This window comes from Cheilinus undulatus, linkage group 13 (genome assembly GCF_018320785.1).
Source record: "Cheilinus undulatus linkage group 13, ASM1832078v1, whole genome shotgun sequence".
Taxonomy (NCBI): domain Eukaryota; kingdom Metazoa; phylum Chordata; class Actinopteri; order Labriformes; family Labridae; genus Cheilinus; species Cheilinus undulatus.
This window is the reverse complement of record NC_054877.1, coordinates 49,384,723-49,412,029: the sequence shown is the minus strand read 5'-3', so window position 1 is coordinate 49,412,029 and position 27,307 is coordinate 49,384,723. Positions and strand designations below refer to the sequence as shown.

Genomic DNA, 27,307 nt, shown 5'->3' with positions numbered 1-27,307 from the left:
CTGAAAAGGCTTTAAATTGGCAAAAATAGGTGGAAATCTGGTGAAATGGGAAGAAAAATTTACAAAAACTGTCAAAATAGTGCTAACTGAGAAAAAAAAATAGGCAGAAATTGGTCAAACTGGCAAAAATGGGCATATCAGATAATGAAATGTGGTTAAAATGGGAAAAAATGGCATAAAAAGTGGAAAAAATTGGGTTAAGAGTGGCAATATTAGACTTATGTGGCAAGAATTGGTTTAGAAGTGACAAAAAAGTGGTAGAAAGGATTTAAAATGGCAACAATAAGTGTTAAAATCTGTGGGAGAAAAATAATGAAAACTGGTTAAAATTTGGCAAAATTGGTGTGAAGAGGCAACAAAATATTCTTAGTTTTTTTAGGGAATCTGGAAACTCCCTCTTAGTGTCTCGCAACCCCCAAGAGGGTCCTGACCCTAAGGTTGAGAACCACAGATCTAGATGGTCTGTCAGTGATCTGTACACTCTTTAACTTTTCTGCTCTTTAGGATAAAAATGTGTTTTTTCTAAAGCTTCTGAATGTTTTTATTCTTTTATCATTTAAATGATTGTTGCATCATTTTAGAACTACAATTTAAAAATTGTGACCATTTTATTTTGTAACACGGTAATTAAATGCTTGAATGCTGAAATTGTACTTCTTGATTTTTTTTAATATTTTTTTTGAATGGTGTTGCACTACTACTGTTGTTAAAGGAACAGTTCAGCATTTTATTAACCCCTCATCTTCAGATGTAAGATTCAGGACGTTTAGCCTAGCTTAGCATAAAGACTGGAAGCAGATAGAAACTGCTAGCATTGTCCATTAAAAGGGAAACGTCTAGAAGAACTCCAAAGAACTTTTCAGCGATTTAACACATGCTAACCAACCAAAACACTGACACAGCTTTAACACCGACTACATGAAGCCAAACGTTGAACTCTGATAAACAGTGGGACACTAAACTCTTCCTGAATCCTCAGAGATATTTGGGGTTTCCTGAACGGACTAACTGTCAGTTCCGGTCTTTCTATCAGCGAGCTGATGAGGGTTTCCTAAAGCGTTGAACTGTTCCAGAATTTAAACATCACTGCCGTGAGAAATGTGATAAAAATGAAACTGTTTAAATGTGGAGTGAATCAAAAGGCAGCTGTAAAAAGCGATAATACATAATATATGGATGGTTTTTAAATGTTTTTAACAGTTTTCTTGTTTTTTTTACACCATGGCACTGATCTGTAATGATCTGTAATGTCTGCCTCCTGCATCGTGAATAATAAATGATTTTGTACTCTGATGGTCGGACCGTCCTCGCCTGAAATGTGGAGTTAGTCTTTGAACTGAAACTGTTTTAATTTGATGAACACGGAGCTCTTCCTGTGTCAATAGTTGGTGATTTGTTGGTGAAACCTGGACTTAGTGATTTGGAGATTTGCCACAATCAAGAAAAAGTTCAGTCCTGGCTGTTAAACATTTCAGAGTGATATGGTCTTTACTGTTGGAGGTTTTTGGCTTGCAGGTGGCGCTGTAATGCTTGGGTGGAGGAGGTGAAGCTTTAGGCTATAAAGGAGGAGGCTGGGGTGGAGGAGGTGAAGCTTTAGGCTATAAAGGAGGAGGCTGGGGTGGAGGAGGTGAAGCTTTAGTCTATAAAGGAGGAGGCTGGGGTGGAGGAGGTGAAGCTTTAGGCTATAAAGGAGGAGGCTGGGGTGGAGGAGGTGAAGCCTGAGGCTATAAAGGAGGAGGCTGGGGTGGAGGAGGTGAAGCTTTAGGCTATAAAGGAGGAGGCTGGGGTGGAGGAGGTGAAGCCTGAGGCTATAAAGGAGGAGGCTGGGGTGGAGGAGGTGAAGCTTTAGTCTATAAAGGAGGAGGCTGGGGTGGAGGAGGTGAAGCTTTAGTCTATAAAGGAGGAGGCTGGGGTGGAGGAGGTGAAGCTTTAGGCTATAAAGGAGGAGGCTGGGGTGGAGGAGGTGAAGCCTGAGGCTATAAAGGAGGAGGCTGGGGTGGAGGAGGTGAAGCTTTAGGCTATAAAGGAGGAGGCTGGGGTGGAGGAGGTGAAGCCTGAGGCTATAAAGGAGGAGGCTGGGGTGGAGGAGGTGAAGCTTTAGTCTATAAAGGAGGAGGCTGGGGTGGAGGAGGTGAAGCTTTAGTCTATAAAGGAGGAGGCTGGGGTGGAGGAGGTGAAGCTTTAGGCTATAAAGGAGGAGGCTGGGGTGGAGGAGGTGAAGCCTGAGGCTATAAAGGAGGAGGCTGGGGTGGAGGAGGTGAAGCTTTAGGCTATAAAGGAGGAGGCTGGGGTGGAGGAGGTGAAGCTTTAGTCTATAAAGGAGGAGGCTGGGGTGGAGGAGGTGAAGCTTTAGGCTATAAAGGAGGAGGCTGGGGTGGAGGAGGTGAAGCTTTAGCTACAAAGGAGGAGGCTGGGGTGGAGGAGGTGAAGCTTTAGTCTATAAAGGAGGAGGCTGGGGTGGAGGAGGTGAAGCTTTAGCTACAAAGGAGGAGGCTGGGGTGGAGGAGGTGAAGCTTTAGTCTATAAAGGAGGAGGCTGGGGTGGAGGAGGTGAAGCTTTAGTCTATAAAGGAGGAGGCTGGGGTGGAGGAGGTGAAGCTTTAGTCTATAAAGAAGGAGGCTGGGGTGGAGGAGGTGAAGCTTTAGTCTATAAAGGAGGAGGCTGGGGTGGAGGAGGTGAAGCTTTAGGCTATAAAGGAGGAGGCTGGGGTGGAGGAGGTGAAGCCTGAGGCTATAAAGGAGGAGGCTGGGGTGGAGGAGGTGAAGCTTTAGGCTATAAAGGAGGAGGCTGGGGTGGAGGAGGTGAAGCTTTAGTCTATAAAGGAGGAGGCTGGAGTGGAGGAGGTGAAGCTTTAGGCTATAAAGGAGGAGGCTGGGGTGGAGGAGGTGAAGCTTTAGGCTATAAAGGAGGAGGCTGGGTGGAGGAGGTGAAGTTTTAGTCTATAAAGGAGGAGGCTGGGGTGGAGGAGGTGAAGCTTTACTCTATAAAGGAGGAGGCTGGGGTGGAGGAGGTGAAGCTTTAGTCTATAAAGGAGGAGGCTGGGGTGGAGGAGGTGAAGCTTTAGGCTATAAAGGAGGAGGCTGGGTGGAGGAGTTGAAGTTTTAGTCTATAAAGGAGGAGGCTGGGGTGGAGGAGGTGAAGCTTTAGGCTATAAAGGAGGAGGCTGGGGTGGAGGAGGTGAAGCCTGAGGCTATAAAGGAGGAGGCTGGGGTGGAGGAGGTGAAGCTTTAGGCTATAAAGGAGGAGGCTGGGGTGGAGGAGGTGAAGCTTTAGGCTATAAAGGAGGAGGCTGGGGTGGAGGAGGTGAAGTTTTAGTCTATAAAGGAGGAGGCTGGGGTGGAGGAGGTGAAGCTTTAGGCTATAAAGGAGGAGGCTGGGGTGGAGGAGGTGAAGCCTGAGGCTATAAAGGAGGAGGCTGGGGTGGAGGAGGTGAAGCTTTAGGCTATAAAGGAGGAGGCTGGGTGGAGGAGTTGAAGTTTTAGTCTATAAAGGAGGAGGCTGGGGTGGAGGAGGTGAAGCTTTAGGCTATAAAGGAGGAGGCTGGGGTGGAGGAGGTGAAGCCTGAGGCTATAAAGGAGGAGGCTGGGGTGGAGGAGGTGAAGCTTTAGGCTATAAAGGAGGAGGCTGGGGTGGAGGAGGTGAAGCCTGAGGCTATAAAGGAGGAGGCTGGGGTGGAGGAGGTGAAGCTTTAGTCTATAAAGGAGGAGGCTGGGGTGGAGGAGGTGAAGCTTTAGTCTATAAAGGAGGAGGCTGGGGTGGAGGAGGTGAAGCTTTAGTCTATAAAGGAGGAGGCTGGGGTGGAGGAGGTGAAGCTTTAGTCTATAAAGGAGGAGGCTGGAGTGGAGGAGGTGAAGTTTTAGTCTATAAAGGAGGAGGCTGGGGTGGAGGAGGTGTAGCTTTAGTCTATCAAGGACGAGGAGGTGTAATTATTAAGTTTGGTTCTTTCTGATTCTGTCGATCATTAGAATAACAGACTGTGTTTTTCTGAACACATGGCATCTAAAACATAAAAATACTGAAGGGTTGGCAGCCTTAGGATGATAGGAATAACACCCTAGAACTGTCTCTGAACAGGAAATAGTTTCACCAAAAATGCACATAGACCGATCTTACTGCACAACAGAAATTGTTTATGTTAAGTAAAATTATTAAATTGTTTCTTTTATTTCACTAAGATTTACAAGAAACTGCAAACTATTTTTGTGAAAATACTCAAACATCTTTGTAATAAATCCTGTGTGGAAAAAAACCCTTAAACATCTTAAGCATCCTCGAGTGTTTTAGTGAAACTTCCTAAAAAAGCCTAAATCCGACCATCACATCCAGCACCTGTGGCAGAAACTCTTGTTCACGCCTTCATACTAGATCCTGGCAGCGCATCACTCTGACCCTTATCCACCTCCACTGGCTCACTATCAGGTCCCACATCAGCTACAAGATCCTCCTCCTCACAGACAAACCTCTCCATGCCCTGGCTCCTCAGTACCTCTCTGAGTTCCTCCATCCATACACACCATCCTGCAACCTTCAGTCTTCAGACACTGGCCTGCTTTTCTTTCCCAAAACCAAAACCTGAACCTTCAGTGCTGCAGCCCCAAACCTCTGTAACATTCTGCCTGCAGACATCAGCAGCACTCCATCGCTGGACATTTTCAAGCACCACCTGTTCATCACCTGGTCATCACCAGTTCATCACCTGTTCATCACCTGTTCATCACCTGGTCATCACCAGTTCATCACCTGTTCATCACCTGGTCATCACCTGTTCATCACCTGTTCATCACCTGGTCATCACCTGGTCATCACCAGTTCATCACCTGTTCATCACCAGTTCATCACCAGTTCATCACCTGGTCATCACCTGTTCATCACCTGGTCATCACCTGGTCATCACCTGGTCATCACCAGTTCATCACCTGGTCATCACCAGTTCATCACCTGGTCTTCACCTGTTCATCACCTGGTCATCACCTGGTCATCACCTGGTCATCACCAGTTCATCACCTGTTCATCACCTGGTCATCACCAGTTCATCACCTGTTCATCACCTGGTCATCACCTGTTCATCACCTGGTCATCACCTGGTCATCACCAGTTCATCACCTGGTCATCACCAGTTCATCACCTGGTCTTCACCTGTTCATCACCAGTTCATCACCAGTTCATCACCTGGTCATCACCTGGTCATCACCAGTTCATCACCTGTTCATCACCTGGTCATCACCTGGTCATCACCAGTTCATCACCTGGTCTTCACCTGTTCATCACCAGTTCATCACCAGTTCATCACCTGGTCATCACCTGGTCATCACCAGTTCATCACCTGTTCATCACCTGGTCATCACCTGGTCATCACCTGGTCATCACCAGTTCATCACCAGTTCATCACCTGGTCATCACCTGGTCATCACCTGGTCATCACCAGTTCATCACCAGTTCATCACCTGGTCATCACCAGTTCATCACCTGGTCATCACCTGGTCATCACCAGTTCATCACCAGTTCATCACCTGGTCATCACCAGTTCATCACCTGGTCATCACCAGTTCATCACCTGGTCATCACCTGGTCATCACCTGGTCATCACCAGTTCATCACCAGTTCATCACCTGTTCATCACCAGTTTATCACCAGTTCATCACCTGGTCATCACCTGTCTCCCACAGCCTCCAGTCTTCACTCAACTCCCCTCACACTCATCCTATCCTCACAGAGTCTGTCCCTCTCTGATGTGTTCTTCTAAAGCATCCTTGGGTTTCTTGAAAGGTGCTATATAAATTCAAGATATTATTATTATTATTATTATTATTATTATTATTAAATATTTCAAAAAGAATTTTGAGAAGTTTATGATCAAATTATCAAGAAACTAAAAAATAAATATAAATAATCCTTCAAAAAAAATCCATGGAAAATTATAAAAACTTTCCAAATGAATCCACCCAAACTTCAGGAAAAAATCCCCAAAATTCCATGAAAATTCAGGAAGAATTTGGAATAATAATGATTGAAAAAAAAAAAAAAAAAATCCCTTATGAGTACCTAAGAATTTCAGCCCCACCCCCACCCCCCGCCCCCGACTGCAAATCAAACACCCCACATTAGACACATATCCACCAAAATGTCATGAAAATTCCTGAACAAATTCCCCCAAAATTCCAAGCAAATGACTAAGTTTTCTACTGAAATTCCAGACAACTATCTAAAAACTGAGATGAACAGGATTTATGGGGAAGCCTAAATGTGAACACACAGTCTCAGCAGGATAAACCTGAGCATTACAGGGACAACAGTGACACCTGCTGGACAACCTGCAGAACTACAACAACATAAACATTTGTAGACATGGCTCTGCTTCTTCATTGATGTAGAACCTGGAATGGAGACAAACATGAAACTACAGTTATTATCAGTGAGATGGAGCTCCATAAAAACCTGATACCATTAAAACAACAGCAGAAGCAGAAATCCCTCATTAACTGTCAGAGTATACACTTTTTATTTTATTTTTCAGGATCCTGCAGACCTGAACTGATGGAGAGATGGGACCATGTGATGAAATGAACATTCTGGACCGGACTTAAACCAGTGACCCTGCAGCTCTCTCTCTGATTACTGTTAGAGTGGCGCCATCTGCTGGATGATCTTAAGAACTACAGCTGAACTATGAGGCAGTGTAAAAGGTACTGCTAAAATAAAACAAAGTTATTTTTAACACACACGCATATAGAAAAGCCACAACAAGGACTACATAACAAGTAAAAGTGACTTACTAGATAATAATAAGATGACTTAGGTGTTATTCAACCAAAGACCCAAACTGTTGAAAAGTGTCTTTGCAAGAGCCACAATCTAAGAGAAAAGAACGCAAAAATAAGTAGAAGTTGCAAAAATGGGTGAAAAGGGGCAACGTAGGCATAAAGTGGAAAAAAGGGCAGAAAGTGTCAGAAATGGGTGAGTAGTGACAAAAAATCAGTTTAAAGTGGCAAAAATCATCAAAAAGTGGCAAAAACGTGGCAAAAATTAGTAAAAAAAAAGACTAAAACAGGCAAAAAGCAGCAAAGAGTGGCAAAATGAGGGGGGGAATTCAGGGCAAAAGGCAGCTTAAATGGGCAAAAGTGGCAAAAAAAAGAAATCCAACAAAGGGGAAAAAAATTGCAAAAAGCTGGATAAAAGAGGCAAAAACTAGTGAAAAGTGGCAAAACAGGATAAAAGTGGCAAAAAGAAGTGGCCAAAGTGGACTTAAAGTAGTAAAAATGGACTAACAGTGGCAAAAAAAAAAACTAAAAACAAACAAAACAAAAAAAGGGCAAAAATTTCAAATAAGGGCAATGGAAACATACAGACAAAAATGATTGGTTGACAACTAAAGCTGACTGTATAAGTGTGGGAAACAAACTGATTAATGTGAGTTGCAATGGAAAATTTCTGAATTAAAGTTTCCCTTTTTAGGGTTTTCTGGGTGAATTTCAAAGTAAGACGTACAAGAGCAACAAATCATCCTAAAAGAGCCACAGGTTGAGTATCACTGACCTAGGCATGCGGTGATATGGACTGTAACAAGCCCTCTGATTGGCTGAGGATAAAGGCAGTAAGGCCCAATGAATCAGCGACGTTAGGTGAGTATAGTTAGGATTTCCCAGGTTGGCCACAGAATGACTGAGCTAATTACGCTAAGACGCTAACGGTATATAATATAAGCATCATCATGTACCTTCATAAGCACTGATGGTACACAATGTTGTGACTAAAACAGTCAAATGATCAGTTTAAAGGCTAAAATCTGAGATTAAGAGTCAAAATTATGTTTTTAAAAGGCAAATATATGAGAAAATAAAAAATAGGTCTAAATATGAAATCTTAAAGGTAAAAATAGGAGATAAAATGTTAAATTATGATTCTAAAAGTTCAAAATAAAGGATTAAAAGTCAAGGTTAGGAGTTTAAAATGTCAAAATATACCGTGTATCCTGAAAGTAGTAGAAAGGTTTTAATTTGTTACAAAAAGCAAAATTGTGAATTTAAAGGACAAAATATGAGATATTTTTCAGTTATAAGTGTAAAAAAAAAAATGGATTTAAAGTCAACGGTTGGAGTTCAAAGGTCAAAATATAAATACAAATTTTTAAAAATGGTAATTTCAAAGGTCAAAATATGAAAAAGTCAAAATCATACATTTAAAATGTTAAATTATTAAATACTGAGTTTTAAAGGTCAAAATGTGAGATCAAATTCAAAGTCATGAATTAAGATGTTGAAATATGTGATCAAATTTTAAATTATGAGTTAAAAGGTCAAAATTTGTGATAAAAGACAAATATGAGATATTTGATTTTAAAGGTCAAAATATGGGATAAAATCATGAGTTTAAAGGTAAAAATATGAGATAAAATGTTAAATTATGATTCTAAAAATTCAAAATAAGGTATTAAAAGTCAAGGTTAGGAGTTTAAAATATCAAAATATAAATTTATATTTAAAATTTTGTCTTTGGAAGGTCAAAACATAAAATAGAATTTGAAATCATGAGTTAGAAATGTTTAAATTTGTTACAAAAAGCAAAATTGTGAATTTAAAATATGAGAGACATTTTTCAATTATGAATGTAAAAATTTTAAAAGATAAAGGATAAAAAATCAAAGGTTGCAGTTCAAGCATCAAAATATAAATTAAAATTTAAAAATTATAATTTGAAAGGTCAAAATATGAAATAAAAAGTCAAAATCATACATTTAAAATGTAAAATTATTAAATACTGAGTGTTACAGGTCAAAATGTGAGATCAAATTCAAAGTCATGAATTAAGATGTCGAAATAGGTGATCAAATTTTAAATTATGATTCTAAAATCTCAAAATTTGTGATAAAAGTCAAAATAATGAGTTTTAAAGGTCAAAATATGAAATATTTCATTTCAAAGTTTAAAATATGGGAAAAAATTCATGACTAAAAATGAGATAAAATTTGAAATTGTGAGTTTTAGAGTTCAAATTATTAACTAATATTTAAAACTATGAATCCAAAAGGTCAAAATATGAAATAAAAAGTCAAAATTAAGAGTTTTAGTTGTAATCGAGAGATGTAAAATTGAATTTATGAAATAAAAACACGAATTAATTTCTTTCCCACATTGCTGACTAATATCTAAATATTTTTACCTTTTATGTTTTCTGATTTTTCTGATTTAAGGATATTTTCAACTACCAAGGATACGTTTTCATTTTTATACTGGAGGATCTGCAGACCTCATACTGGTGAGCCAGTTGTAATAAAAGTATGATATGACCTCGAGGGCCGGATTTGGCCCCCGGGCCTTGACCCCGCTGTGTTCGAGGATCTTATGGGGTTAAAACGATGAGACGTGTTTGTGTTCTCTGACGTCTCAGGAAGAATCCAGGCCGTGTTTCTCTGAGTTTGGAGCGTGCTGCGGGCCGTCAGGGTAACGAGCTGTCAGCAGGGCTGCTCCAGCCTCATTATGCTGTCGACACACCTCGTACCGTAACTCAGCCTGTGTGTGTGTTCATGGCGAGGAGCCAGGCGGACGGCGCCACTTTATGAGCCCGATGATCTCACCTCGACCCTCCTGCACACTGAGAGCATTCAGCAGCGCCGCGGTGTTTGTACTTGTTAAGAAAGAGCAGAGTCAAACAGCTGGAGGCTTTTTACTGCAGCCACCAATCAGACGATAGAGATTTCAGTGATCAGTAAAGTCAGAGTCTCAGACGTGTTACGGCGCTCTTTAATGACTGTAGACTACCTCTGAGCGTCCTAGACTGTTGGTGTGTCTGGATCCGTCTGAGCCTTCGACCTTTGCTGCTCTCTGACTCTTCAGTCGTCTAATATCACAACAATAAATGGATCTCTGCCCGCGGCTGCAAGCTAGCTAGCTCTGTCAGCTCAGCTGGCTGTCCTGAAGAAAAGAGCTCCAGGAGAGGTGCAGCCTCCTCTGACAAGTACCAGCCGATAAATATGCAGCATTTTTCACTCTGCTGGTGTCCTTTTTCATCAGTCTGTAGAGGAAACGCCAACAAACACAGCTGCCTTAAAACAGATGCCCTGCAGCGCCCCCTACATGTTTGTGAGATTTAGTCTTAAAAACATTATAAAACAGCTAATACCTGGCACCTCTTGTTCTGGCAGCCTCAGACAAAACCTGAGATCTTTGGCGCTGGGTCGGGACCTGAAAGTGGGTCACGGAGCAGTTTTCAGTGGGTCGTGACCAGGTGTCTACAAAAAAATGGTGGCAAAAGTCCTGAAGTCCTTATTGGACATGTATGGATACCGTTTAACTGTGAAAATGGGTAAATTCAAATGTTTGATCGAGATTTCAACTAATTTATCTCCTCTTCTTGCAATAAACGTCTACTCTTCCCATGATAATGAAGTAATTTCACATGTTCTCCAGAAAATTGGCTAAAATTAACACATAATGATGGGAAAGGGTGTAAAATTAGTCCCTTTTGTCCCTTTTCTTTTTATATCAGGCGTTTTTGTCCCATCATGCTCCAAGCTGCTACATATTCGGTTAACTAAGCATGCGTTGTTGAAAATTGTTTGGAAACTTGGGTCACGATCTGTAGTAAGACTGGTGGGTCCTGAGCCAGACCAGTTAAGAACCACTGCCCCAGGGGGTCCAAGACCCTGGGTCGGGATCCATGCTCTAGTCCAACAGGTCCCAAATGGTGGCTGCGGGCCAACGCAGCCCTCTGTCCATTTTTATTTTTCCTTTAGTAAATTCTCAAAATCAAAGAAATACGACGTACATTATAGATGAACGCTTGTCCTGGACTTTGATGCACTCCTTTGTTTTGACTCTAGGTGGTGGTGCTGCTTTCTTACTCTGTAAACAAACATTTTGACAGGAAGAACTCACTGCACGTAGATAAATGTTTAAACAGGTACAGACTCAGTGACGGGATGGGATGCCATCAACAAAGATGATCGCTGAAGAGGAAAGGCTGTGCACCCGCTGCAGCCAAGAGGAGGTGGTAAGTATATTTCGATTTCATTGCAGAAATTAAATATTTTTTTAACCATAATTTTAAATTTAAACCCAAAAGTTTGATACATATACCAAATACACTTTTCATTCCATTATTATAGATTTATACACTGCTAGGGCAACACAAACGGATGTTTTCTATTCCAGCTTGTTGAATTAAATTTAACAGATGGATGGATGGATGGATGGATGCATTGTTGGAAGGATGGGTGAATGGATGGATGTATCTATAAAAAAAACAGATAGTAAGCATATTTTATTTAATATTATTCACAACTTGTCATGTCTCCCACAGAATAAATATCAGAATAAAGAAGAAAAGATTAAAATAGTCATGTTTATGCACAGACGTAATAAAAACAGTGATGAGCATGTTTATTATTATATTAACACAGCAGTTTTGGCTTTTACTATTTTGGCCCTTGATGGCACCTGTAGACAAGTTTAACATACATGAACCTCTGCTCCTTTAATGTCCACTAGATGGTGCTCAGGGACCAAAAACAGTTTAGAAATGTAAAAAAAAAAAGTCAGTTTCATTTTCTTCACTGGTTTGCTGTTTATACTGAAATGGCGTACTGCGATAGTTGTTCTGTTTCCTTAATCCTTTAGAAAACGCTCAGAAATATGGACAAACCATGGCAGAGAAGGGAAAGAAGGCTGAGTCTGCAGATGAACAGAAACTTGTCATCTTAAATAAAGTCAGTGAGAGACAACGCTTCCACACACGCTCAGTTTGATCTCCACTCCACAGAAATATTTCCTTGCTTCATCTCTCCTTTGTTTAGTTTCCTTACTTCTCGAGATTTATCTAAAGTGGAACACCTAAAGACGATGGATTCACGTCTGTCATCAGGAGGATCCTTCTGTCAGTGACCGGACCAATCAGCATCATCGTAGGGGGAAGAGGAGGAGCTACAGGTGTGGTTTAGGTAATCCTTTCAGAACCTCACTGAAAGCTCCTCTTGGTGTTTCTGCTCGTCTCCTGATGGTTTCAGATACTGAACGATCCTGACCGACATGACAACAGCTGATGGAGTTTACCCGCTCTGATTGGCCCGTATGAATGTGACAGGCAGAATGTTTATCCAATCACCCTTTGAGTTTTATTTTGAAAGGTCCTGTCCTTGCCAAACACCATCTACAGACTGTTGGCCACATGGATGTGAAATACATCCCATGATGCCACAGAGATGTGGACCAGTCGTCCAATTAGGGAGGAGAGGTGCACGTGTGGGATGCAACTTAGGAGACACGGGATGTCTGCACATGCTCAGTCCCTTGTCTGCACATGCTTAGTCTGACATCGGTCCTTGCTGTGTTTTTGTTTAGACCCCAAGGAGGATCCCAGAGAACAGAGAGTCCTGCAGCACGCTGACCACTGAGCCGGTACCGTTATCCACAAACACTGACACGTACTCTCCAACCTGAGCACAAAGAGATGAAAACATCATCTGCCAACATCAGAGTGTACAGCTTTATCCTGTCTTATTGATAGGATGAAGTTGACGATCAGCTCATTCTAATGCAGCACATGCTCTACAGGTGTGTCATACCTGCAGGTACAGAGTTCCTGTCACTAGGATGCTGAAGGTTCCTCCAGCAGCCGCCACGCCCATCACTGACTCGATAGAACTGTAACCACACAGAGAATACGAAAATATGACATCATCCTCTAAAGCTTACAAAAATTCCATCTGCCTTTGAAGATATGACATCATCCTCTAAAGCTTACAAAAATTCCATCTGCCTTTGAAGATATGACATCATCCTCTAAAGCTTACAAACATTCCATCTCTGCCTTTGAAAATATGACATCATCCTCTAAAGCTTACAAACATTCCATTGCTGCCTTTGAAAATATGACATCATCTTCTAAAGCTTACAAACATTCCATCTCTGCCTTTGAAGATATGACACCATCCTCTTAAGCTTTCAAACATTCCATCGCTGCCTTTGAAAATATGACATCATCCTCTTAAGCTTACAAACATTCCATCGTTGATTTAAAAATATGACATCATCCTCTTAAGCTTACAAACATTCCATTGTTGATTTAAAAATATGACATCATCCTCTAAAGCTTACAAACATTCCATTGTTGATTTAAAAATATGACATCATCCTCTAAAGCTTACAAACATTCCATCGTTGATTTAAAAATATGACATCATCCTCTAAAGCTTACAAACATTCCATCGTTGATTTAAAAATATGACATCATCCTCTAAAGCTTACAAACATTCCATCGTTGATTTAAAAATATGACATCAGCCTTTAAAGTCAACAAATATTTATCCTGGTCTCTGAAAGTTGACGCCATCCTTTAAACCATATCAAGCATATCTTTGTTTTTGAAAGATGAAATGTGTTGAAGCCCATAAACATTCCCTCCTTACCTTTGATAAAATGAACTCATCCTTTTAAACTTTAAAAACATTCCGTCCTTGCCTATGAAATCTGATACAATCCTTTGAAGCCCATAAACATTCCATCCTTGCAGATAAAGATGATGTCATCCTTTAAAGCCCATAAACATTCCCTCCTTACCTTTGATAAAATGAACTCATCCTTTTAAACTATAAAAACATTCCGTCCTTGCCTATGAAATCTGATACAATCCTTTGAAGCCCATAAACATTCCGTCCTTGCAGATAAAGATGATGTCATCCTTTAAAGCCCATAAACATTCCGTCCTTGCAGATAAATATGACATCATCCTTTAAAGCCCATAAATATTCCGTCCTTGCAGATAAATATGACATCATCCTTTAAAGCCCATAAACATTCCGTCCATGCAGATAAAGATGATGTCATCATTGTGAAGCAATTCTGTTGTAACTCATGCAGAAGTTGTCTTGGCATTTTCTCATTGAAACAAGCAAAACAAGTCACTGTGGAATATTCTAAGTGTTTTAAACATTTTCTTACTCCTGTCCCACCTTTTTTGGAACGTTTTGCAGGCATTATATGTATGTTGTATGTTGCAGTAATACCTGCTGAGTTGGGTGTGGTCAAAGACAGACAGGTGTGTTACTCACAGGTTACTCTGACAGAGCGACTCGATGCAGATGGCCGCTCTCACGCTGTCTCTGAGCCGGACCTGGACTCTGTCTCCGGACTCTGGCACACGGACATGGACAAGATTAGTCTGAGCTAAGCTGGGTCTATGAGTCTGTGAGTCTACGAGTCTCTGAATCTGTGAGTCTCTGACTCTGTGAGTCTCTGGATCTGTGAGTCTCTGAATCTGTGAGTCTCTGGATCTGTGAGTCTCTGAATCTGTGAGTCTCTGGATCTGTGAGTCTCTGGGTCTGTGAGTCCCTGAATCTGTGAGTCTCTGGGTCTGTGAGTCCCTGAATCTGTGAGTCTCTGGGTCTGTGAGTCTCTGACACTGTGAGTCTGTGAGTCTGTGAGTCTGTGAGTCTGTGGGTCTGTGGGTCTGCAAGTCTATGAGTCTATGATCTGTGAGTCTGTCAGGCTGTCAGTCTGAGTCTGTCAGTCTTTGATTTTTTGAGTCTGAAAATCTTTGAGTGCCTGAGTCTTTGAGTCTGTGAGTCTGAGTCCGTGAGTCTGAGTCTGTGTATCTTTGATTCTTTAAACCCATAAATCTTTGAGTCTCTGAGTCTTTGAGTAATTGAGTCGAGTCTGTGAGTCTTTGAGTCTCTGATTCTGTGAGTTTGATTCTGTGAATCTTTGATTCTTTAAATCACTTAATTTTTAAATCTTTGTTTCTGTGAGTCTGAGTCTCTGAGTCTAATTCTGTGAGTATGAGTCTCTAACTATCTGACTCTCTGAGTGTGTGTGAGTCTGTGAGTCTCTGAATCTCTGAGTCTATGAGTCTATGAGTCCCTGAGTGTCTGAGTCTAATTCTGTGAGTATGAGTCTCTAACTATCTGACCCTCTGAGAGTGTGTGAGTCTGTGAGTCTCTGAATCTCTGAGTCTATGAGTCTATGAGTCCCTGAGTGTCTGAGTCTAATTCTGTGAGTATGAGTCTCTAACTTTCTGACTCTCTGAGACTGTGAGTCTGTGAGTCTCTGAATCTCTGAGTCTCCGAGTCTGTGTTTGTTCTCACCGATCAGCAGGCTGGCGCTGAGATGGTAGAACCCAGAGACGCTGGCGGTGTATCTCCCGGTGCTGCTGTTGAAGCCCTGCCCTCTCTGTAGGGGGCGCCCTGATCCTGTTGGCTGCAACACACACCTTTAAGGTAACTAGGACGTGGAAACTTGACTTCAGTTTAAAAATTAAAACGAATGAAAAATAAAAACTGGGAAATGGAAAATCTTAATGATGAGATTTAAGTCAAAAACTTTTTTAAAGAATAATTTACTTATCTCATAATTATGACGTATTTTCTCATAGTTCCTACTTTTATCTAAAAACTTTGACTAAATATTTAATTCTTTAAAAAATAATTACCCAACCTTCATAGTGTTTTTTATAAGTGGACTTCCATATACCAGCCTGTTGATGTTTTTTTATTTAATTTTATTAGATTTTAAATAAAATACATGATCAAACATTTTGTTTGCAGCATACATGCTGAGCAAAAACACAAAACAAATAGTTTTTTAGAGTTTCAGGTTTCTTACTGCAGTCTAGCTGTGATCTCACCTGTGCAGGTGTGAGTCTCTTACCTGGCTGAACGGCTGCAGCTCCAACAGGCTGCGACGGGGGACGGCGACGTCCTGCCGGAGGCGGCTGAAGAAGGAGGTGGAGACGCGAGGATGATGATCACACGTGAAGCACACGCCTGCTGCAGCGTCTGAGAGGAAGAGGAAGAGCAAGGAGGATGATGGATGAAGAGGAGAGAGCCATGACATCTACTGTCTGATGGAACAAATAAAGTTCACTGATTTATGCCATGAAAGAGCTGAGAAATAGTTCACCATTTAAACTTTGTGCTGGGGTTTCGATGCTAGGTCGGGGTTATTATTAGAATATTAATAATAATAATTATCATAAATATGAATAAATAAAATTATTAATCCAGCTCATTCAGTAATGCTGCACCAGCCTGGAAGAAGGAGCAAAAAACAGTCTCTGAAATAAGACTTAAATAATAATACATTTAAAAAATATTGGTATTTAAATAAGAAGGTTTAAAATTAAGTGCACAATAATCACAACTTCTGTCCTAAACTAAAATAGAATTTATTTACCAAAGCAGGATTAATCAGGATTAATGACACATAATCAAATTATTTTTATGAACTAAACTACAACAAAACAGAATATTTACACAGCAAAGAGGCAAACATGGGTGTGTTCGAGGGTGAGAGAGAGGAAGTCATGGCTGCCGTTCTTAAATCGGCTGGATGTCTCGTGTGTGAGATTAAATATGGTGAACAAAGGGAACTGTGGTGTGGTAGAGGAGTCTACAAACTCTTCACCACACATAAACCCAGAGGCTGGACTCTCATCTGCACTCACACTGGTGTTTGTGTCGGGGACATAAATGGACACAGCAAGGAGTGGGCAGAGGTCAGTCCATTAATGTTCCTTCCCCGGTTCCAGCAAGTTAAAAGTATAGTAGGGATTCAGCTTTAGGACGAGAGCAGGGCTCGTACGTCCCTCTGAGGCGGAAGAAGTGTTGTCTGCCCCCCCAGTACCAGTGTGGATACTGCAGTTCTCCTGTCTGGATGAAATCCAAGGAAGGAAAGAAAGTCTTTGTACTCGACCGGCTGGTGGCTGACTGTGCCAAACTTTCAGGTGAAGCTGGTAAAGGCAGCTGGTCTGCAGGCAGTGGTGTAGGGCAGGTCTGGGGGAGACTTTCATTACTTGTGAACCCCTGCAGGGTCTCCTAAGATCTCATCCTATCAGAGAAGCTGCAAAGGATGCTGGGATGAAGGCCCTTTGTCTGAGAATTTCCCTCCAAAATTACCAAGACTTAGGCTTCAGAACTGCCATGAAGACCGAGTCTTTGTTTCACATATGGCTGGACCCAACAATAATTTTAGAGTGTGGGTCAGGAGAAGAAGCAGATGAATGAGGAAGGAGGAGGAAAAGGAGAGGGACCACGAAGAAGAGGAGGTTAACGGACTGATGAAGGGAAGAAGAAAACATGGAGCGGAAAGAGGAGACAGAGGAGAGAAAAGAAGGAGAGAGTGGACTTAAAAAAGGAGCAGAGGAAAGAGAGTTTGAGGATAAATGTGCTGAAATGTTTGTATAAAGTTTAGTCAAACGCTGCGGAACGAGGGAAAAGTGGCGAGCAGCCTGAACAGACACGTGTGAGAGCCTGTGGCGCCGTGTTCCTGGATGAGAGCTGACTCAGACCCAGACTGTGGTCAGACTTCAGACGGCTCTCACACAAACCTCTACAGAAGGCTAATTAGCTATGAATTCTGGGTAAATGATGACTTTATTTAATATAAACACCAACGTCCTGGTTTGAACCACAGGCTGGATGATTATTGGACAGAGTCCTAGTGATGTCATCAGCTGGTTTGTTGACTCTTATTTTGAAGTTTCAACTTTTGGCCAACGCCATCTTGTTTTTCCTGAGCTAAAGGAGACTGAGGGACAGGCTAATGCTAAAATTAGCAATGCTAAACAGACTGCTAGCGTGTTAGCGAAAGACGCTAGCCATCATTACAGAGTCATTACTGTTGTAAAACTCTAATCTTATTTCTGTTCTTGAGTTTTCTGATGAACCAACCAATAGAAAACAGGTAGAGGATGGACCAATCGTGTTCCTTCTGCCCGCTGTTGCCGTGCTGTTCTCCTTTGATCTCACTGAGAGAGTCCCAACATTCTGTCACACACACAGTCATCATCTCAGCGGTAAAACTCCAGCTCACTTCCTCCTGCAGACTTCAGTTTGGCTTTAAAAAGTTAATAAATGATTCAGCTATTTCTGCTGGATTCAACTTACTGCTATCTTTGACAGATTTTTAAAAAAACACTCTTAAAGTTTAAAGGTGACTTTTGGCTCTCAGACGTTACAGTGTGTGTTTATTTGATAGGATGTTGGGACTGTCTTAGCGAGGTCAGAGAAATGAGGAGAGCAGCTAAGCAGAATGTGTTACAGAGTGTCACCAGTTAGTCCAACACCAGTGAAACCATGACACCAGTCTGACATCAGACAAAATAAGTCATAAAAAGGTGACCTGTGGAATCAGGACACTTCAGTCACACCAGAGGATTTCTGTTACACCAGAGGACTTCTGTTACACCAGAGGATTTCTGTTACACCAGAGGACTTCTGTTACACCAGAGGACTTCTGTTACACCAGAGGACTTCTGTTACACCAGGGGGCTTCTGTTACACCAGAGGACTTCTGTTACACCAGGGGACTTTTGTCACACCAGGAGACTTTTTTCATATCAGAGGACTTTTGTCACACCAGAGCAAAGGAGGAGAGCAGCTTAGCAGAGTGTGTTACAGAGTGTCACCAGTTAGTCCAACACCAGTGAAACCATGACACCAGTCTGACATCAGACAAAATAAGTCATAAAAAGGTGACGTATGTAATCATGTATACAATGATTGTTTAAAATTCAATTTTGAGCCAATGTTTAAGGTCGAAATTATTGTAAATGACCTCATGTGGCCCACCTGTCGTCTCGCTGGGGCCCACCAGAGGGCCACGGCCCACATTTTGAAAGACATGACTACACCGCTTTATAAGTTCCTTTCAGGAATGTCCTGCACATCGCCTGCAGCACTGCTGACTGAGACTAGACTCATATCAAAGGCTAATATTCTGATATTATAGCCATCCTGCACTCACATGCAGAAAGTAACAAAGACACACCATCAGCCAGCAGGAATGTCAGGAATCCTGCTGCTGAGCCAAGTCACATCCACGCTCCACAAAATTACCCCTATTAAGGACTCAGACAGGCTGCCTCCTCACACTAACAGAGTATTTATATAACCTACATACACGCTGAGAGTGAGAGTGAAAAATTACAGCAGGAGAAATGAGGGGGAATTAAAGTCTGAGTGGACCGTTGTCGTGTTTTCCATCTGTTTATAAAAAGTCTGATGATGAAGTTTGATGTAAACAGTCTGCTACTCCACAGTCACATGACTCATCCAACACACACACACACAGGGAACTGTTAGCCTAGCTTAGCATGAAGACTGAGAGAAAAAGAGGAAAAAACCTTTAGTCTGAGAACATAACTGTTAGCCTAGCTTAGCATGAAGACTGAGAGAAAAAGAGGAAAAAACCTTTAGTCTGAGAACATAACTGTTAGCCTAGCTTAGCATGAAGACTGAGAGAAAAAGAGGAAAATACCTTTAGTCTGAGAAGATAACTGTTAGCCTAGCTTAGCATGAAGACTGAGAGAAAAAGAGGAAAAAACCTTTAGTCTGAGAACATAACTGTTAGCCTAGCTTAGCATGAAGACTGAGAGAAAAAGAGGAAAAAACCTTTAGTCTGAGAACATAACTGTTAGCCTAGCTTAGCATGAAGACTGAGAGAAAAAGAGGAAAAAACCTTTAGTCTGAGAACATAACTGTTAGCCTAGCTTAGCATGAAGACTGAGAGAAAAAGAGGAAAAAGCCTTTAGTCTGAGAACATAACTGTTAGCCTAGCTTAGCATGAAGACCGAGAGAAAAAGTGGAAAAAACCTTTAGTCTGAGAACATAACTGTTAGCCTAGCTTAGCATGAAGACTGAGAGAAAAAGAGGAAAAAGCCTTTAGTCTGAGAACATAACTGTTAGCCTAGCTTAGCATGAAGACTGAGAGAAAAGGAGGAAAAAACCTTTAGTCTGAGAACATAACTGTTAGCCTAGCTTAGCATGAAGACCGAGAGAAAAAGTGGAAAAAACCTTTAGTCTGGGAACATAACTGTTAGCCTAGCTTAGCATGAAGACTGAGAGAAAAGGAGGAAAAAGCCTTTAGTCTGAGAACATAACTGTTAGCCTAGCTTAGCATGAAGACTGAGAGAAAAAGAGGAAAAAACCTTTAGTCTGAGAACATAACTGTTAGCCTAGCTTAGCATGAAGACTGAGAGAAAAAGAGGAAAAAACCTTTAGTCTGAGAACATAACTGTTAGCCTAGCTTAGCATGAAGACTGAGAGAAAAAGAGGAAAAAACCTTTAGTCTGAGAACATAACTGTTAGCCTAGCTTAGCATGAAGACTGAGAGAAAAAGAGGAAAAAACCTTTAGTCTGAGAACATAACTGTTAGCCTAGCTTAGCATGAAGACTGAGAGAAAAAGAGGAAAAAACCTTTAGTCTGAGAACATAACTGTTAGCCTAGCTTAGCATGAAGACTGAGAGAAAAGGAGGAAAAAACCTTTAGTCTGAGAACATAACTGTTAGCCTAGCTTAGCATGAAGACTGAGAGAAAAAGAGGAAAAAGCCTTTAGTCTGAGAACATAACTGTTAGCCTAGCTTAGCATGAAGACTGAGAGAAAAGGAGGAAAAAACCTTTAGTCTGAGAACATAACTGTTAGCCTAGCTTAGCATGAAGACCGAGAGAAAAAGTGGAAAAAACCTTTAGTCTGGGAACATAACTGTTAGCCTAGCTTAGCATGAAGACTGAGAGAAAAGGAGGAAAAAGCCTTTAGTCTGAGAACATAACTGTTAGCCTAGCTTAGCATGAAGACTGAGAGAAAAGGAGGAAAAAACCTTTAGTCTGAGAACACAACTGTTAGCCTAGCTTAGCATGAAGACTGAGAGAAAAAGAGGAAAAAACCTTTAGTCTGAGAACATAACTGTTAGCCTAGCTTAGCATGAAGACTGAGAGAAAAAGAGGAAAAAACCTTTAGTCTGAGAACATAACTGTTAGCCTAGCTTAGCATGAAGACTGAGAGCAAGGGGAAGAATATCTTCAGTCTTAGAACATAACTTGCGATTTCTGCCAAAACTACTACAGTACCCACAGTTCTATAGTGATGCAGCAAAGACTGTTGGCTGGTGACGGCCATTTATGCTGCTGTAGTATGAAGCAAGAAATACTCAAACTAGGATTTACAACACTAATATCTAAAATCATACACTACGATGAAGAGAAATGTAGATAAAGAAACATACAGCATGTGGTTTAAGAGCCTGAAGAACCATCTAAACAACGAATAAAAGATAGCACAATGGATTGTGGGATATGTAGTTCCTTCATCCTCTCAAATAAACATTTACACACCCTTGTATCTTTGTTTTTTTCTTTGTTTTAAGTGTTTGTGTTTAAAAGTTATGGTCACAAAAGAAGACTTTTGTCACACCACAGGACTTTTGTCACACCAGAGGACTTCTGTCACACTGGAGGACTTCTGTCACACTGGAGGACTTCTGTCACACTGGAGGACTTTTGTCACACCAGAGGACTTCTGTCACACTGGAGGACTTCTGTCACACTGGAGGACTTCTGTCACACTGGAGGACTTTTGTCACACCAGGGGACTTCTGTCACACTGGAGGACTTCTGTCACACTGGAGGACTTCTGTCACACTGGAGGACTTCTGTCACACCAGAGGACTTTTGTCACACCAGAGGACTTCTGTCACACTGGAGGACTTCTATCACACTGGAGGACTTCTGTCACACTGGAGGACTTTTGTCACACCAGAGGACTTCTGTCACACCAGGGGACTTCTGTCACACTGGAGGACTTCTGTCACACCAGGGGACTTCTGTCACACTGGAGGACTTCTGTCACACCAGGGGACTTCTGTCACACTGGAGGACTTCTGTCACACTGGAGGACTTTTGTCACACCAGAGGACTTCTGTCACACTGGAGGACTTTTGTCACACCAGAGGACTTCTGTCACACTGGAGGACTTTTGTCACACCAGAGGACTTCTGTCACACTGGAGGACTTTTGTCACACCAGGGGACTTTTAACCCAAAAATTAAATGAGAAGACTTTTTAAGATCTCTTTTCCAAGTCAGCCATGATAAGCACTGTTATCTGTGGTTTGTGGTCTGTTTGTGTGGAGTGTTGGTTGGTTCTCACCTTTCAGTCGGAGCTGTAGCTCCTCTATCAGCTCCTGCTGCTGGGGGAGGAGGGGTGCGGGGGGACCTGGGGGCCCCTGAGGTCCTGGAGGTCCAGGAGGTCCTGGGAGACCATGCTGCAAACACATACACATTTAGGAAATGATCTTCAGAACTCAGGGTTTGAGATCAGACTGTATTCTTTTAGATTCAGGACACAAAAGTGACCTTTTGAGTTTTTGTAAAGATCCAAAGAACAGGGAGACATTTCAGATCTGTCTTCACCTGGATTTATAAGTTTACACCTGCACAGGTAATGTCTACTGCAGCTGCATGCACAACACCGTTGCAACCATACTGGAATTCTACACTTCAATAGTATTCTAGTCAAAACTAAACCTGTCCTAAACCACAGAAATAAAAGCTTAGACTCCTAATATTGGACTAGTTCCATTAATAATAACCCATTTCCTATCAGAAGTGTTGCTATGGTTACTGAATTTAGACAGACTCACCTTGGACGTCCTGCGGCTCCCTTTGCTCCTCCGGTTGTCTCCTTTGTTGGAGTTTTTCCTGAAGATGAGCCACGAGCTCAGAGGAGACACCTGGGACAGCTCCGAGGACGGTGGCTCCTGTGGGACAAAAACATCTTTAATCTCAAATTTAATGTCGAATTTAGATTCCTACCATCCTCTGACGCTATGATTGGTCCTGAAGAAGCAGGGCTGTGATTGGCTGTCAGGGCAGACAGCAGATTTGCAATCATAAGGAAAAAAAGACTAATTATAGTGATTAATTTATCATTGATGATAGACTACAGAAGCCCTATCAGGACATCATCCATACATTTGATTTTAATACTCCAGTGATGATCAGAAAGTCCTAGGAAGTCAGTTTATTGTTTGTTATAGTTTTAAAACTCTTTTATACTTTATTTAACTGGTGGGGGGAAAAAGATGCTTTTTCAGAGGTTTTGCAAACTAGTTTGGGTTCTGGAGCATCGCGACCGATCACAACTCTTATCATGTTCAACATTCCATTATTTTGTCACCCAATTCCAACTTTTTTGGAATTGGGCTTACAGAATTTCAGAAAAATGTTCCTCAGCGTAAAACAGCTCAGACTGTGAATCTCCCTCCATCTCCAGTCCATAATATCATCAACAGGTTCAGAGAATCTGGAGAAATCTCTGAGAGCACGGGACAAGGCTGGAGGGGCCCTCAGGGGCCACCGCATTAAAAACAGGCATGATTCTGGACTGAAATCACTGCATGGGCTCAGGAACATTCCAGAAATCATCGTCTGTCAACACAGTTAGCCATGCCATCCACCAATGACAGTTAAAGCTGGATCATGGAGAGAAGAAGCCATATGTGAACAGGAGCCAGAAACACCGCTGTCTTCTCTGGACCAAAGCTCATTTAACATGGACTGAGGAAACATGGAAAACTGTTCTGTGGTCAGAGGAAACATGGAAAACTGTTCTGTGGTCAGAGGAAACCACAGACGCCGTGTCCTGTGGACTAAAGAGGAGAGGGAGCATCCAGCTTGTTCTCCTGGCTCAGGTCTAAAGCCTGCATCTCTGATGGTATGGGGTTGCATCAGTGCCTATGTGGGCAGCTCTAACATCTGGAAAGGAACTATCAATGCTGGAAAGTAGAGAGAGCTTTTAGAGCAACGTATGCTCCCATCCAGACAACGTCTCTGTCAGGAAGACCATGCTAAACCACATACCACATCCATCACAACAGCATGGCTTCACAGGAGGAGAGTAGGGCTGTAGTCAACCAAAAAAAAAAACTTGGTCAACTAAAATCGCACCAGATCATCAATTAATCAATTGATTGTAATTAAATAATAATACATTTTAACAAAATGTTGCCACAACACTGACTTTTTCTTCATGTTGTCAATTAACAGGAAACGGAGTATAAACGTGCTTCACAGGCTTTGGTGGGAGGGTCCTAGTGATGCTGTTTTGACTTTCTGGCTATTTAATCAGTAATTGATTACCCTTAAAGGCACCAGTAAATTAAATTTGAATAGTTATATTCAAAGTTATTTTTCTTATAAATTAAATTTTATAACACTAGATAATTGAAAAAATAAAAACACATGATGTCTCCCTTCTCATCCCTGCAAAAAAAAAAATTGATTCTCCCAATTAAAGTAGCACGGGCAATTGTTCGACCAATTGGATTTTGGTCGGACATGAGGTCATCGACCAATTAATCGACCAATCGACTTGAGGCTGTCAGGCCTAGAGAAGAGTGTGGGTCCTGAACTGGTCTGCCCGCAGTCCAGATCTTTCACCAGCAGAAAACATTTGGAGCATCAGAAAAGTAAAATTCCAGCAAAGAAGACCTACATCAGACAAGAATGGGGCAACATTCCTCTCCATCAGCTGGTCTCTCACTTCCAGGGGTGTACAGACTGTTTTTAAAAGAAGAGGGGATGCTACACAATGAATTATCTGTCCCTACTTTTTTGAGACGTGTTGCTGCCATCAAATTCACGCTGAGCTGATATTTTCCTGAAATGTTAAAATGTCTCAGTTTAACATCTGATTTGTTGTTTCTGTTCTGTTGTGAATCAAATATGTGTTTATGAGATTTGACCGTCACTGACTTCTGTTTTTATTTTCAGCTCACACGGCGACCCGACTTTTTTGGGACTGGGGTTGTGGTTTCACAATCCCTAACCGACTGTAACTAAATCCTTGTAAACTTCCAGATCTCTCAGAGATCAAAGGCTTGTGTTGTTTAGAGCATTCATGTGTACGGGGTTGTGTTGGCGATGTCTTAGAGCACTGCTGTCAGAGTCTTCATGTTTAATTATTCATATCGACCCCGGGGCCACAGTGAGCGAGGAGGGGCCCTCATGTGGCCCCTGGCTCCCAGTTACCCATAGTGTGTTGATTATGGTAGAAAATTGATTATATTTATCTGTTATTGATCGATTGATCTAATCTAATGATATTTTTGATCAGCTGTTTTCTCTCACCAGGATCTCCGTGCTCGCCACCTCGTCTTCGTCCAGGAGCTCCTGACTCTCCTCGCTCTCCAGCTCCTCCGTGCTCGCTGCCTCCACCTTCATCACCATCACCATCATCACCAACGTCACCATCATCATCGCCATCGGTCCCAGCAGCGCTCCCGTCCCGCCCGGGGAGCCCCGTCTGTGGGAGAACCTTCTCAGCATGCTGGGAGGAGGATGTTCAGGTGGAGACTCCCATGATGCTCTGCTCTGTCCTCCTGTCAAATCATTAGCTGGCTTTGGAGCTCTTTGATTGGTTAATGAGCGAGTGTGTTATATCAATGATCCCTCCATCCTTTCCGTCTCCTCTTCCTCTGTGGTTCCTCTGAGCTCATCAGCGTCTGAGCGTTCCCTCTGGGTGGTTCGGTTCCTCCTCCTCTTCTTCAGCTGCAAGATTCCTCTCTGATCTTCGTCGGTTTGGTCGTCTCTGCTCTGCTCAGGCTGTTTTTATCTCCCTCCCTCCTCCCTAACTCCTCCCTTCCTCCTCCTCCTCCTCCTCCTCCTCCTCCTCTCTATCTCTGTGGATCTGGAGCTGTCACTTCGTCTGTCTGCAGCTTCTCTCTGAGCCTCTCCTCAGCGTCCGCCTGTCTCTCTGTTTAATCTCCTCTCCCATCGTTGCTCTTTCTTTGACTCCAGACTTTGTTTTTCTCCTTCTTCACCCCTCCTCCTCCTCCTCCTTGTTCCCCTCCTTCACCCTTCTTCAGGGTCCTAATGCAGCAGCTCTGGCTGAGACCTGACAGATGGGCATAGACTAACAGAAATGTAGTGTCTGAACCACTTCTACAACAAGAACAGAAGGCAGAAACAGAATTTTTTATGTGTATTAAAAAAGTTCTGCATTCAGAGGACAGCATCTTCATTTCACCATGCTAGACCATATGAACCAATGCACAACACCCTACAGTTAGATATGATAGGACTCCTTATGATATGAGATAGGAAATGATACAAAGCCATACGACAGGACATAAAAACATTAAATAAAACATTCATTGTCCTAAAGGTGAACAATTCAAGGCACTTAGAGCAGCAGCACGATGAAAGCAAAGAGCAAAGGTCAAACAAGAAAATCATAACTGCAAATTTGAACAATATACTCAATAAAAAAAGACAAAAATGTAAAAACAGTCTATGTACAAAAGGCAGACGATAAATAGACAGTAACTGCAGTTGAATATTTAAACCAAGCCATACAATGAGAGAGAAAAATTAAAGCCAAGAACAGTTACAGAGATTTCAACTGAGAAATGAACAAGGGTATGTCAAATGACAAAAACTAAGTAACTCTGGGACTGTTGAGTGGTCGTTGTCGTCATGGTAACTCTGTGACTGTTAAGTGGTCATCATGGTAATTCTGTGACTGTTAAGCGGTTGTTGTTGTCACGGTAACTCTGTGACTGTTAAGTGGTCATCAGGGTAACTCTATGATTGTTAACCAGTCGTCAGGGTAACTGTGACTGTTAAGTGGTCATCATGGTACCTCTGTGACTGTTGAGTGGTTGTCACGGTAACTGTGACTTTTGAGTGGTAGTCAGCATAACTCTGTGACTATTAAGTGGTCGTCAGGGTAACTCTGTGACTGTTGAGTCGTTGTCACGGTAACTGTGACTTTTGAGTGGTAGTCAGCATAACTCTGTGACTATTAAGTGGTCGTCAGGGTACCTCTGTTACTGTTGAGTGGTTGTCAAGGTAACTCATGGACTGTTGAGTGGTTGTCAGGGTAACTCTGTGACTGTTGAGTGGTTGTCAAGGTAACTCATGGACTGTTGAGTGGTTGTCAGGGTTACTCTGTGACTGTTAAGTAGTTGTCATGGTAACTCTGATACTGTTAAGTGGTCGTCAGGGTAACTCTGTGACTGTTGAGTGGTCGTCAGGGTAGCTCTGTGACTGTTGGGTGGTTGTCATGGTGACTCTGATACCGTTAATTTGTCGTCAGGGTAACTCTGTGACTGTTGAGTGGTTGTCATGGTGACTCTGATACTGTTAAGTGGTCGTCAGGGTAGCTCTGTGACTGTTGAGTGGTTGTCATGGTGACTCTGATACCGTTAATTGGTCGTCAGGGTAACTCTGTGACTGTTGAGTGGTTGTCATGGTGACTCTGATACTGTTAAGTGGTCATCATGGTAACTCTGTGACTGTTAAGTGGTCATCATGGTAACTCTGTGACTGTTAAGTGGTCATCATGGTAACTCTGTGACTGTTGAGCGGTCATCACGGTAACTCTGTGACTGTTGAGCGGTCATCACGGTAACTCTGTGACTGTTGAGCGGTCATCATGGTAACTCTGTGACTGTTGAGTGGTTGTCATGGTGACTCTGATACCGTTAAGTGGTCATCATGGTAAATCTGTGACTGTTAAGTGGTCATCATGGTAACTCTGTG

The 27,307-nt window shown here is 42.0% G+C and overlaps 1 protein-coding gene across 1 annotated transcript; it reads right to left on the bottom strand.

Moving 5' to 3' along the window:
- Window positions 1–11,243: 11,243 nt before the first annotated feature.
- si:ch1073-184j22.1 (erythroferrone) lies at window positions 11,244–25,346 on the bottom strand. Its single transcript, XM_041803060.1, has 8 exons — window positions 24,893–25,346; window positions 22,405–22,521; window positions 21,912–22,026; window positions 15,636–15,763; window positions 15,074–15,185; window positions 14,042–14,123; window positions 12,557–12,635; window positions 11,244–12,427 (listed from the first exon to the last, which is right to left on the bottom strand). The coding sequence occupies exons 1-8, from the start codon at window positions 25,088–25,090 to the stop codon at window positions 12,329–12,331; spliced, it is 930 nt and encodes a 309-aa protein (XP_041658994.1). The 5' UTR covers window positions 25,091–25,346; the 3' UTR covers window positions 11,244–12,328.
- Between the last annotated feature and the right edge of the window lie 1,961 nt (window positions 25,347–27,307).